Source organism: Lepus europaeus, chromosome 18 (genome assembly GCF_033115175.1).
Source record: "Lepus europaeus isolate LE1 chromosome 18, mLepTim1.pri, whole genome shotgun sequence".
In the NCBI taxonomy this organism is placed as follows: Eukaryota; Metazoa; Chordata; class Mammalia; order Lagomorpha; family Leporidae; genus Lepus; species Lepus europaeus.
The window spans coordinates 13097174-13111212 of NC_084844.1; the positions used below are offsets into that span (position 1 = coordinate 13097174).

At 62.5% G+C, this 14039-nt stretch overlaps 1 protein-coding gene across 1 annotated transcript in view; it reads left to right on the forward strand.

Annotated features, from left to right (window-relative positions):
- The first annotated feature begins 3391 nt into the window (after positions 1–3391).
- CACNG4 (calcium voltage-gated channel auxiliary subunit gamma 4) overlaps positions 3392–14039 on the forward strand; it is a 46895-nt gene continuing 36247 nt past the window's right edge. Inside the window, exon 1 of the mRNA XM_062175020.1 lies at positions 3392–3611. Within this exon, the coding sequence (XP_062031004.1) occupies positions 3392–3611 (220 nt within the window). The remainder of the gene's footprint in view (positions 3612–14039) is intronic.

The following is a 14039-nucleotide window of genomic DNA, read 5'->3' on the forward strand; positions in this document are numbered from 1 at the left end:
GTAGTGCACGTAACATGGCTCAGGCAGCCTGCTACTGCGTTTCTCTCCTGCAGCCGCCGCCCGCTTCACCCTGAACCTGAGATTATCCAGGGTTCTGAGCCCATTAAGGCTCTGTCTTCACAGTCAAAGCCGAGAGAGGACGTGAGGTAATCACTCAGAACCCCCCCTCGCACTGACTGGCCTGCATCCCACCTTTGCGGTGCCCAGGGGCAGATGTGCTCCTGGTTTCTTGCTCCCTCCCCACCACCAAATTTATACCAGAGGTGGGGGAGGGGACGCCAGGTGTCCAGTCGCCCTGGAGAGCCCACAGCCTCCACTGTCAGACCTGGGGGAGTCATGGGGGAGAGGCTCCGGGGACCTCAGGCACCAGTGAAATACTGCCATTTAGAGTTCTCTAATCCGCTGAGCGGAAATTTCCTGATTTAAATGGTGCTCACCCAGGCATGATGAATGGGCTCAGACAGTCTTGAGTTCGCTCCAGCTCCTGTTGCCGGCGGTCAAGTCCTTACTTGACTTCACAGTCTACACCCTCACCACCTCAGGACCAAGCTCGGCTGCCAGCTGGGTACCCTCAGACAGACAGACAGACAGACTCTCAATGCCCTGTGGGGTCCTGGCCCTCTCCTCTTAACAGGTAAGGAAAACAGCACAGCGGAGCAAAGGGACTGTTTAGTGGGCTTGAAGTCACCTGGACCTGAGCTAGGGTCTGACCTCTCCACCTCCCAGGTGAGAGACCCTGAGCAGGTCTCCATACCTCCTGGGACTCCCGGGATGCTGGAAGGGGCTGATGGTGATGTTTAACAGAGAATAGAATAAACATCTCTCCGTGTGTGTCACACACAGTCTCCAGCAAAAGCAAAAAAAAAAAAAAAAAAAAAAAAATTGCTGCTCACTCCACCAATGGTTGCTGAGTGTTCGCAATGTGCAAGGCCCTATTTTTGACCCCGAAAATGACTCTGAAAGGGGGACCAGAGAGGTGTGCTTCTCCCAGGCAGCTGTGGCTGCTCAGATCACCCTGTGCTGGTCAGTGTGGAGCCACGGGATGGTGACGCTTGGCTCCTGGTCCAGGGATCTCTCACTGACTCCAGTTGCTCTTCTGAGAGTAGAGATTAGGGCAGGTGCCATCGGCTCTGATGAATGGTGACTTCTGTTCCATCAGAGGTAGGTGAGGATTGCTTGCTTAGAGCACCGTCCCCACCCATGTGTCCTCTCCCCGCCTCCATCTAAACAAAACCGGCAGAAGCTACTGCTCCCACTGCCACCTGCAGATCAGATGCACTCAACTCATTCTCATTGGCTCCCCCCACTGCAGCACGGGGGAGGGGATGTTCTGAACGGGGGAGCTGGCTCAGGACTGTGGTTCTGACACGTTCCATGAGGCCCACAGAGGTGCCCTGGGGGCTCTGAGCATTGGCACAAATGGACCTCAGTCCTCCGAGTTCCCACTCAACCATAGCATTGCCAGCTCTTACCTCCAGGGCTAACTGGTGGGAGATCCGGTCTATTTATGGTGGGCTTCCACAGAAAATTTCATTTGAAATGAGGATTTGCTCCTCAAAGAAAAGCAAAGGTTGAGATTCATCTTTTTTCACAGCTTCTGAGCACAGAACATAGCCATGGTCTCTGTAGGCATTAGGGACAGAGGTGGGCAGCCCTGCTCTGAGGCAGGGGGAGCCATAGCACACTTCCTGCTCCATGCAGACACACGTCGGCACCTGCTGTGTGCAGAGCCCTGGACCGAGCTGCAGGTGGCTAAAAATGAAAATGGCAACAATCCTTGTCTGCTGAGACATCAGAAGGCAGAACAGGCCCACAACTGCTCCTGCACGCAGCCAGTCTGGTCCTGGAGCTGTATGGCCTCGTGCTGTTTGTGCCCCTCTGTTTATGGGCTCCAACCTCCACCGCTCAATCAGACCGAGAACCACTCCTCACCCAGCAAGCGCTACGTGGTAAGCACCTATCACACACGCCAGGCATGGCAAAGACTCCCAACCTCGTGGGAGAGAGGGCAGGGATGCCTGCGTGGGGTAACTGATCTCCTCTGGGAATTGGGAGCCAGCAAAATGCCACAAAGGCAGTGCCATTTAAGCTTCATCTCGCAGGGGGGAAAGCAGTTCCTGCAGACCTCTGTCAACTTCCCCTAGGTTCCGTCCAGCTTCCCAGCGGCCGAGGTCACCGGAACAGGCAGGGGCGAGGGAATGGAACAGCGGGCACGGCTCAGAGGCCTCCTGGATCTGAGAAGAGCGACCCGCACCAGCTCCCAGGGAGAGGGCCTGTGTCCAGGCTGGGATGGGTCCAGCAGCCAGCCAAGGCAAGGCAGGGAAGCCTGCAGGGCTTGGGGCAGACTGGCAATGAAAGCGAGGGGAGGGAGCAGGGCAGAGGGAGAGGCAAAAAGCAGAAAGTGCTGAGGAGCTGAGGGGGGGAGGGGGAAACGGCCACGGCCCAGAGGCTTCGGATCTCACAGGGCTGGACCGCAGGGTACCCCACCACGGGCACTGTGATGTGCGGATCCTATGCGCTCCCCAAAGGAGAGCGACGGCTGACGCCTCCCTTCGCTCTCAACCCCAAAGTCTGGGTCCCCACAGCGTGTGCTAAGGCAGCTGGGGCAGCTGGAGCCACCCGGTTCGGAGAAGGGGTGGCCGAGGCCTGGCTGGGCCCGCGAGGTCTGGCAGCTATGACCCACACCCGGGGCTCACGGAAGCCTGACCTCAGCACTCGCCCCTCACCCAGGCGTGCACCGTCAGGATCCGGTAGAGGCACAGGTATGAACAAGGGCAAAGGACGGATCCGCGCGCGCACACACGCACACACACACGCACCGCTCCGCACACACGAAGGGCCCCCCGGGGGGCCGCCCGCCTAAGCCGAGCTCGGGCGAGAGGCGGCTGGGGACGCGCCTTCCTCCGGGGGAAGCCGCCCCTCCGCTTCCTCCGCTCCAACGCTGTGAATGAACCCCGGGAGAGGCGGAGAGCGCGCGCGAGCACGGGGAGGGAGAGGAGAGGGGCGCCGGGCGGGGGCCGAGGCGCGAGGGGCGGCGCCGAGAGGAGCGGGGCGCGGGCCCGGAGCGCGGCGGCGGCGGCGGAGGCGCGGAGGGCGCGGGCGGAGGCGCGGGCCGAGCCGGGAGGGCGGGCCGAGAGGGAGGAGCCCCCGGCCACCGCCGCCAGCCCGCCCGGCGGCCCGCGCAGCCCGCACTCGCCGCCGCGCCTCGGAGTTTGAGCCCCGGCGCGGCCGGAGCGCAGGCACACGCCCCGGGGCGCGGGGTCGGAGCGCTCAGCGCGGCGCCGCCCCCCGGCCCTCGGCCCCCCGGCCCCGGCGCCCCCCGGAGCGGCGCGCGGAGGGAGGAGGGCGCGGCGGGCCGGGCCGGCGGGCGGCGGACTATGAGGCGCCCACCATGGTGCGATGCGACCGCGGGCTGCAGATGCTGCTGACCACGGCCGGAGCCTTCGCCGCCTTCTCACTCATGGCCATCGCCATCGGCACCGACTACTGGCTCTACTCCAGCGCGCACATCTGCAACGGTACCAACCTGACCATGGACGACGGGCCCCCGCCCCGCCGCGCGCGCGGCGACCTCACCCACTCGGGGCTGTGGCGGGTGTGCTGCATCGAAGGTACCGGACCCCTCCCCCCGCGCGCACACACCGCACACACCGCACACACGCGCGCACACACGGGCACACACGCGCGCGTGCACTGCCCGGGCGCGGGCCGGGGGATGGGTGGGCGCGGCGCCGGTTCCGCGCGAGACACAAAGGACCCGGAGCGGGCGGGCGGGTCCCCTCGCGGCCGGCTGTGCACCAGCTGGGGTCCCTTCCTGCCGGGGACCTGCCGGACACACCGATCCCGCAAACTCTCGGCTCGCACGCGCACACCCCCTCGCGCACGGCCACAATGAAACACACGGAAAACTCGCGCGCGCCCGCGCGCGCGCGCAGCCCGCGACCCGAGCGGTCCCCAGGGGCCGCGCCAGCACCCCCGGGGGAGGTGGAGGCTGGCGTGGGGGCGGGAGGAGGCTGGGGGTGGGGGGAGCGCACGACCGAGGAGGGGAGAGGGAGGGGGAGGGGTTGCTTGGCAACCGGTGTCTGTGCCATTGCTATGGGAACTGGCCATCCTGGGGCGGGGCCGGCCGGGGGCGGGGAGCAGCCGGGACCGCTCGGCGCGCGCTCTGGGCCCGGGCCGAGGGTGGGGGCGGGGTAACGAGCCCCTGTCCGATGCCCCTGTCCGGCGCCCGCCTCCTCTCCCTGCGCGGAGTCCCCAGCCCCTCTCCTCCCTGCGCGGTGCGGAGGTGTAGGGCTCGACACTGAGTGTCCCCCCCCCCCCCAGGGGAGGCCGCGAGCTCGGGGTCGCGGCTCCGGGGCAGGGACCTCCGTGGGAGACGGGGGTGCGCAGGGGCCATCGCGCGCCGGGAATGGCCTGTGAGGGGCGTGGTCGCCCGGGCAGGGTGCGGCGACCCCCCAGGCGCGCGAGGAGGCCCCCTAGCGGGTGTGCTGAGGGTGGAAGGCATTGGGGATGGGGGCCGGATGGGGTCTCCCCGGGCGCTGGGAATGGCCCCGTCGCGGGAGGGGCTCCGATTCCGAAGCGCGCTCGGCTCGGTCGCCTCCTGGGCGCCCCCACGCCCAGCTGCGGAACTTGTGCTAACAGGTGGCTGTGCAGGGGCAGTGTGGCCCCGGGCAGGTGTGGACGCCCGCGGCGGGCGTGGGTCGAGGAGCTGCGGGAGCGCTGCTTTGCTGTTTCGGGACCATCTCTGGAGACTGTCCTGCTTCCCCGTGCCCTTCCCTGGGTGTGGACTCAGCCCTCGGCTGGACCGGTTCCCCGTCCACCCCGCCCGCCTCACTGCAGCTACAACCCTTGCTCCAGCGCCGGCTCCTAGAAACACACCCGCGGGCGAGACTTTGTGAGGCTGGGGCTGCGGGGCGACGGGTGACGTTGAACTTGCCCCCTTTCCCCCTCACCAGCCTTTGGCTGCCCGCCTCTGTCCCGGTCTCCACGCCCAGATGAGGCTGAGCTGCTCTTTAGCCAGGGCTAAATAGAGCCCTCAGGTAACAAAACCGTGCCATCAGCAGTTGGGGAGAGGCAGCTGCACAAAGGCATGGGGTCCCAGTCGCAACCGGCTCTTGTCTTTGCAGAAGTGGTGTTTCCGTGTAGTGGCTCAGATCATGAACACCTACCCGCTCCTGTCGTCTGGACAATGTGCCCATGGCACTACCTGCCACAGCACCTGAGCTCAGCACCTGCCCCCGTCTTAGGTCTCACGGGCTCCTCCGGGTCCTGCCTGCATGGCACGTGAGACACCCCACGGTCACCACCACCCCCCCCAACGCAAGGCTCGCGTGAGGCCCCTGCCTCTTCCAGTTTCCCAGCGGAAATTGGAACGGACTCCTCGACGCTGGCAAGCCCAGCTTGCACGGACAGACTCGAATGCCTCCTTTATTAATTCCTCATCCTAATTAGGATTGATGCTGCACTAAGCATCTTGCCAGCTGCCTGGAGCCGTTTGCACTCGCTGCTCATCAAGAGAGCCCCGAGCCGATGTGGGCAGCTGGCTGTGCTGGCGCAGGGAGCCATCTGGGGGACTCGCTGAAGGAATTAGGCAGGCTCCATGGTGTCCCAAAGCTGAGGGGTCCTGAGGGCCAGCCAGGTCACAGCCAAGGGCCAGAACATCCTGCTAGGTCTCAGGGCCGTGGCGAAAGTCACGGCAGTCCCTTGGCCTGGGTGGGTGCCTTGGGGACAGCCAGCGCATCTCAGGAACACACATGGTCGGGGCTGACAGCCCTGGGATGCTTGCCCTGTCCGAAAGTGGTCAGGACAGAGAGCTGGACAGCACAAGAACCCCAGGCCACTCCCTGGGAGCTCTGAGGGGTGGAGTTACCTCCATGTTGGCTTTTGGGTGTAAAATGCGCTATTTCCACCTGATAAAGCTCTGGGTGCAGGGGTGGGACGCTGAGGGTTTGCTGGCAGCTTGCACGCAGGGAGTCTGTTTCCTGGTTGTTTCCCGTAACTGACGCTGCTGGGCCAGCAGAGCCCAGCCCTCTCTGTGTACTTACGGTGCCTGTGCCGTCTGGCAGAGCTGTGTGCGGTAGACGGCTGCTCCCAGGCTCACCAGGGCTGACCTCACCCCTGCCTCGTCCACGCCTCCTCCCAGCAGGCCTGTGCACCCTGCGAAGCTGCTGTCTTCACCCGCATCCCCAGATGAGGGAGTGAAGCTCGGAGGGGTGGGAGGACTAGCCAGAGGCTCGCAGGTAGGAAGCAGCTGGACCGGATTTGAGCCTTTCTCTTGGTAAAACTCGTCCCACTGTGTCCAGCTGCCCTTTCCCAAACGGCTTCTGGGTTGCCATTAAAAATAGAACCAAGTACTTGGCTACCCCGGTGGAGCCTGGTCGAACGCTGGACTGGCAGCAACTTGAAGGCATTTAAAAGTGGGTATGTACACCTGCCACTCGAATTGCATAACACACTTCTCCCTCTCTCTCCCTGTGTGTGTGTATGTGTGTGTGTATTTGAAAGGCAAAGAGGGAGGGAGGGAGGGAGAGAGATTTCTACCCACTGGTTCACTCCCCAAATGGCTACGACAGCCAGGCCAAAGCTAGGAGCCAGGATTTCCATGCAGGCCTCCCATGTGGGTGGCCGGAGCCCAGGTAACTGAGTCATCACTGGCTGCCTCCCAGGATGCACACAGCAGGACGCTGGGACTGGAAGCAGAGTCAGGACTCTAACCCAGGCCCTCCAAGCTGGCTTCTCTTCTGTTTTCAGAGTCTGCCTTGGCCTCTGTTTTTCTCTTCCTCCAGGGGCTAAGCCGTCCCCACGGCAGCCAGGCATCTGCTCCCGGCGACCCTCAGCTTGTCCTTTGTACTTTTGGTGACACCCAGCTGGGGACGGGGAAGGGGGATGTGCTTCCCCTTCCAGTGCACCTGGGAGCTGGGCGCGTGTAGGATGTGAACAGTCACTGTGGAGCCCGTTCTCCATGTCAGGGCAGAAGACCTCGCACACCGAGGCCCCCACACCCACCTGTACTCCCCGTGCTACCACAGCCAAGGTCTGCGTGGGACCCAGTCCCGGGCTCAGAACACACGGTCTGGGCGACTTCAGCTGCGGCCCCTCCCCTTCCACATCGCCGCCGTCCGCACGGCAAGGAGGCAGCGCTGTTAACATCACCATGGCCCCTGCGCTGGCTCCATGCTGGGCTCTAGTGGGGAAAGGTGCACAGAAGCTTCTGGAACTTTGCCCCAGTGACGTCCGCCTTCCTCACCTGGGCGACATCCTTCCCGCCAGTGAACCCAGCCTTTACTCACACTGTGGCACACAGAGAAAGCAAATCATGGCACTGCACCCTGGCGGACAGGAGGGAGGGGACAGCCATGGATGTGCTCCTCCTGTTCCCCCCCCCCCCCCCCCCCACACACACACCGTGGTCTGGCTGCCTCCAGGTGCCCACAGGTAGGGGGCGCCTCACTCTTCCAGCACACCTGGAGTTCTCCAATGGTAGGGCAGCTGAGGAGCTAGGCCTTGAACCATGCTCCAGCCACAGGACTGTTCCGAGAGGCTTCGTCCAAACCACGGCCTCTCTCTACCTGAGGCTGGGCCCTTCTCCTAGGTGTGTCTGCCTTCCTCTTGCCATGACTGCCAGTGGGGTCAGGTGGGTGACAGCAGCCGCACCCCGTCCACTGTGCCGGTGCCACCAGCCAAGTCCCCTCCCGCTCAGGCCCTGTGCTGTTAGTAACACAGCCACCGTTGGAGAAGACCTCCAGGCAGGATTCACGTGGAAGCATACGTTTGCCTGCAGCGCTCCAAGATCTGTGTTAATTCTCTGAGCAGAAAATGGGGCTGAAGACAGCCCCAGCTCCTGGGTGTGGGTGGCAGGGCTGGGTGCCTTCCACTGTCTGAGGTGCAACAAAGCGGCTTGGCTCTCTGCTGGGGAAATCTTTGATGGGAACCACGTAGATTTGGGAAGCGGCGGGCGCCAACGAATAGGATTCACTGGCGGCTTAAATAGCAGATATTTGCTTCTCACGGTTCCATAGGCTGGAAAGTACAAGATGGAGGTGCTGGCCCGTGTGGGTCCTGGACAGGGCTCTCTCTGTAGCCTGCACACGGCCACCCTCTTGCTGTGTCCTCACAAGGTGGAGAGAGACAGGGAGCTGACTCCTTAGCCTCTTAGGTGGGTGTGAAGCCCACCTGGCCTCATCGAAACCAAAACACCTTGCAAAGGCTCCATCTGCAAACCATTGTTGGCGTGGGGGCTCCACTGTGTGAGCCTGGGGGGGACACGGATGCCCGTTCCTTAGCAGTGGGGTTCTCCTTGCCGCCCCACCTGCACACCTGGAGCCTTCCCGTGATGCTCTGCCCGGTGGCTTCTCTGCTCCCCTCTGCTCGTCATTCCTTCCTCTCTCCTCGAAAGGAAACATCAGCCCCTTTTATCTGGAGCCAGGCGATTTAATGAGGAGATGCTGGAGGTCCTGGTGGGCCCCAGCCTGGGGTCTGCCTTCATGGGTCCACCACGAAGCTGGCTTTGGAGGAGCCTCGCGTGTCAGGGGCTTCAGGAAAAGCAGCAGGGCTTCACGGTAAATCCACAGTGCAAGGCTCCATGGACAGCCCATGGTCAAGACACACAAAGTAGCATGGGGGTCTCCGAGAGGGGAACAGCACAGCCAAAGGGGAGCAGCGGTGTCATGGGAGGAGGACCCAGCGGGCCCCTGTCTGCTCACCCGCACAGGAACATCCCTCCCACCGCTGACTTCCTGTGGAGCTGCCCCAGAGAGCCCTCGCCCCAGGCTTCCAGGGTGGACCCCTGTGGCCCAGAGGAACAGGTTTTCTGGGGCTGCAAGAGCCCTGGGGTTAGAGCCTAGCGTTCCTCTTCCTTGTTCCTGTTGAAGCCCACAGGCTGTTAAGTCACCTGCCTGCCTGCGTGGCTGCCTGCAGCACCCGCTCCCTGAGCTCTGGTCAGGGTCAGACCTGCAGGCTATGGTCCCCACTATAGACAAGACAGACAGGGGCCTGCGCTCCTGGGACAGCACCCGTGGGGTGATGGCACCTGCCAGGGCCAGTCGTGGGAAGAAGAAAGCAAAGCGGGGCGTGGGTGGGAGAGGCTGTGGGGGCTGTCGTGTTTAAGCCAAACGCTGAGCCGTGGAAAGGACTGGGACAAGGCCTTCCGGGAGCAGGGAGAGGCAAGGAGGAACCTGGGGAGGGAGGAGGCGGTCGGGGTGGGGCTGTGGCTCCCCAGGCTCGGGGGTTCAAGTGCCGCTCGCTTTTACACAGGATCATGGCTGGGGAGGGCGTGCTGAAGGCGTCTGGTGCTTGCTTTTAGATCTCTAGCTGCTTGTGGAGGGGGGAGGAGGGGCCAGAGGGCAGAGAGCCCATCAGGAGGGACCAGGAGGAGGAGGAGGGAGTGAGAGGGTGAAAGGTGACCCCCAGACTGGTAGCCAGAGCTGGCCGGGCTGGGTCGCTGAATCCCCGTGGGGACAGAGAGAAGGTGCACTTATGGGCACATCCAAGGGTTTGTCTCTAGGGGGCTCCAGTCTTTGACACCTTGCAGGCAGAGGTAGTTCCAGAAGGTTCTGCAGAGCACAGCCCAGGAGCTCCGCCGTCACTCACAGCTGCTCCTAGGGTTCTAGGTCAATTGTCAACCACCCCGCACCACAGGGCAGGCGTTTGCGGCTTGGCCACTGCCGATGTTCGGAGTCTGGGGGTGAGCAGGGGGCGTCCTGGGTGGCCTTTGCTGTGTATCCTCCCCGCCCCCTCCCCCATCCCACCCCCATCCCATGGAGCCAATGGCCTAGGATAAGCGCTGCTCACACTGGCAGGGCCAGGGGGCGGCAGGGGCAGGCTCACCTCCCAATGCCTGATAGGAACCTGTTCATTTCTGCTTTGCTGCAGACAAGTGTATGGGAGCGACCCCGATAGTGGGGTGACCTGGGCCTTCTCTGGGTGCCTGGCCCCCATTCCTAGTAGTGCTTGCCCTGCCTGCGACATCCACCGTGGTCCACACGGGGCTGAGACCTGCTCATGAAGTCCAGCCCTGACAGAGCCGAGAGGCAGCGTGACTTCCGCAAGGTAGAGCCAGGAGCGGAGGTGGGTATGGGGGCTTCCTGGCTTGGGCTCAGTCCCCAGCACAGCCTCCCCTAAGACATGGCAGCAGAGCAGGGCATAGGGTCCCAGCAGGAGAGGCAGAGGGACCGGGGGAGCCGTGGCTCCATGGCTCAGCTGCACATACTCGGACAGGCGGCAGCCGCGCCCTGGGCTAGGACCTTCTCCTGTTGTGTGTGCCTGGCTCACCCTCCCGGGACACTCCATCTCCAACCCCCAGAGAGGGAGCTGGCAGGGCCTGGTCCGCCCCCAGCCCCTCCAAGGACCTTGCTCCTGTCCCCTGGGACCCTGTGGGAAGTGCTGCCTGAAACTCCTTTTTCCGAGCTGTGGATCGTGACTTGGCACCGGATCACTGGATCACTGTTTCCTTGTGTGTCCTTTTTTTCCCATGGAGATCTTTTCAGAACTGGGAAAATGACATCACACGATTTTACTGTGTTTGGTTCTTCCTTCTCTAACAAAAACAGAAAGGGAGGGAGGGATAATGAGCTGAATTGTAGAAGAGGGGAGAGATTGGGATGGATGGAAGCACGGAGGTAGGAAAACAAGTTGATGGCTGAGTCTTGTTCCTGCACATGACGCGGCTGCTGGGGCAGGCTGCATGTCTGCCTCTGAGCTTCCTGGGGGCCACGGCAAAGAGTGGAACATGACCCGAGAGAAGTGTCACACTGTGCATACAACAAAAGGGGAGTATTTCTTTGTTGTCTTTTAAGATTTTTTAATTTATTTATTTGAGAGGTAGAGCTACAGATAGAGAGAGGGAGAGACAGAGAGAGAGGTCTTCCATCTGCTGGTTCACTCTCCAAATGGCTGCAATGGCTGGAGCTGAGCCAATCCAAAGCCAGGACCCCCAGGAGCTTCTTCTGGGTCTCCCACATGGATGCAGGGGCCCAAGCACTTGGGCCATCTTCCACTGCTTTTCCAGGCCTTAGCAGAGAGCTGGATCAAGAGAGGAGCAGCCGGGACTTGAACTGGCGCCCGGATGGGATGCCTGCGCCACTGGCAGAGGCTTAGCCTGCTACACCACAGCACCAGCCAGAAGGGGAGTATTTCATAAAGGAAGCCCAGCTCCTCTGGATAGAGAGCTCTGGAAGAAATGTCACCTGTCTCTCCTGTTTCAGAGGATTATCACTGTTGCAAAGGCAGTGGGGGAGGGGGAGGTGAAAGAGGCCAAGTCTGGGGGCAGAACGCCTTGAATTCAAATCCTGGGCTTGCCGGGCAGCTGTGCAGCTTTGGGTAAGTGAGTTAACCTCTCTGAGTTGTTTCCATGTCTGGAAAATGGGTCAATGAGGCAGCAGATGGAAAGTGTTCAGCACACACATGTAGCACAGGTGCTCCCCAGAGTGCTTGTCAGGGTCCCTCTTGGAGGGGCCCTGGCCCCTGCATTCTGGGAGGCTCCTGGGTGCGGGTGTGCGATGAGGTGGACCGGATGAGGGGCTTGGCTGCCATCCCACGGCACACAGCGAGGATCCTCCTGGTACAGCTCCAGGGGTGTTGCAAAGCGCACAGCCCCGCCCCTCGCTGTCCCCAGGCCTCGGGCCTCTGCTGGCTGCAGACAGCACAGAGTGTGACCTCTCACTTCGCCACGTCTGGCCCTGGCCCTCACTCTCCTGCTGCCCCTACTTGCCTGGTTCGCGGCTGAGCCAGGGGCCGAGGTCCAGAGCCACAGGGAGCCGCGGGGCTGGAGTCCGAAAGACGGAGAGGGGTGGATGCGCTGGGGTTGGAAGAGCCCTCTGACTACTTTTGCTGCCCTGAAACAACAGGACCACTCCATCCCCATCTCCAACCCTGCCCAGGTTTCTCTCCACCCTGCAAGCCAGCCCAACCCCAGCTTGGGCCTCTCAAGCAGTTCTGTGGCCCGCCACAGGGGGCATCCCTGGTAAGGGTCCTGGGTTTTAGCTGGAGCTGCTGCTCCCCGGCCCACCCCCATCTCTCTCTCTCTCTCTCTCTCACACACACACACACACACACACACACACACACACCTCTGAGTGTTGCAGGCCTCAAGCCAGATCTCTGCAGGTAGCACATGCAACCCCACCGGTTCTGCTGCCAAGGCCCGCAGAGCCGAGGGCCCTTGCAATGCTGATTAAGCGTGGACAGGCCCAGGAGAGCTTCTTAACTTGAGCCCAGCTCCAGACAGAGCCTGGAGAAAACCCAAAGCATCAGTCTCCCTGGCTCACCTGCCCTGGCCCCAGGGACACAGGCGAGGGGCCCAGCCTTTCCTCCCTGGCCCAGCCCCGGTGGAAGCTGCAGCATTGGAGACAGCCCCGAAGTCACGCAGACATGAGTTTGCACCCGGACCGGGCTGCTGGCCGCCTCTCTGAACCCTGGGTCCCCCATTGTAGAACGGGGGCCTTGTGGCATCAGCGATCCCCCCGTCCAGGTGTTGTATGAGAAAACACTTGCAAAGTGGACGGTGGCTGCACCTGGCCCCTACAGATGTGCAAAAGGCAGCGTCGCTTCTGCCCAATCCCCAGTGTTCTGAGCCCTGGAGGTCTTCCTGGAAGAAGCTGCCCCAAGTTTGCAGCCAAGCTGAGCCAGGCCTCAGGTTGGCTCCCCAGCCCCAGGCCTGGAGGCAGTGGGGTCCCACGGTGCTGCTTCCTCACCTGGCAGAGACAGAGGCAGAGCTGCTCTGCAGCCTTCCAGGAGTTGTACACTCCGATGCGGGACTCTCAAGTAGGGATTGAAATCGGTCTCGCCCCAGGGAAGTGCATGGGCCGCCCCCAGGCTGTGTCCTCGCCCGTGAGTTTGCCCTAGGGGCTGAGAGTGAGCTGGAGACCGCCCAGGAGCCACAGGGGCAGGAGCCGATGGCGTGGTCCCCAGTGACAGAAAGACAGCACGTGCCGGGGGGCGGTCCACCCATTCACCCAGCGATGCTGGCCGAGCGCCTGCCAAGGGCCCGAGGCTGGACCCGGAGCAGTGCAGTGCAAGGGATGAGGCCTGGGGTAGGGGGCGGGGCCGGGTGTGGAGTCCACTGGCACAGGATTCAGAGGCCCGCCTCTGCCAATCACCGGGTGAACAGTGCCGTCTGCCCCTCCCCTCCCAGAGCCTGGGTTTGCTAGGCTGTCATCCTGCTGCCCTCCCCTCCCTCCGTGGTTCTCTTTCCTCCCCGCCTCCCTCTTCTCCTGTACCCCCCGCCCCCAACCCCGATGATGCAGGTGCAAGGGTGTCTGGGAAAGGCCTGGGAGGGGCACAGTGGCCGTGCTCTCTCCAAGGCACCGCCCAGGGGACAGCAACTTCAGACTCACTGTCTGGAAGCACGGTTGCCTTTGGCTTCTCTTCCCTCTTCACCTCGGTGGGAGGCGGCTGGTGAGTGGGAGCCGTGCAGGTGGGACCCACTGTGCAGACGGCTGGGTCTCGCTGCACAGTGGGAGCAGCCTCTGGTTCACCCAGCCGGCAGTGGCCCTGGTCCTCAGCACAGGGCCGGCGGCTGCAGAGACGGGACGCAGCCTCTCCCTTGTGACGGTCCTGCGGGTGCCTCTCCAGCGCCTGCACAGCCCGGCCTTCCCTCCACCTCTGCTGCCCCACCGCTCTCCCGCCCAGGTCTCCCTGTTCTCTCCACACACAGCCAGCGAGACCGTGACGTATCCGTCAGGGCCAGGTGCTTGGCACAGCAGTTAAGACACCGCATCCCATGTCGGAGTGCCTGGGGTCAAGTCCTGGCTCTGCGTCCAATTCCAGCTTCCTGCTAACGCGCACCCCGGGAGGCAGCAGGTACTTGGGTTGCTGGCTTCGGCCTGGCTCAGCCCTGGGCATTGTGAGCATCCAGGGAGTGAGCCAGTGGATGGAAGACCTCCAACTGCCTTTCAAATAAATATTTCAAATAAATAAATAAAACTTTGAAAAGTGTATCAGCCAGATCCCATCATTCCCCAGCTCAGCACCCTTCCATGAGATCACATCCCATTCGGGATAACGATAGACTGAGTCTCTGATGTGGCTTGGTGACGCCTCCC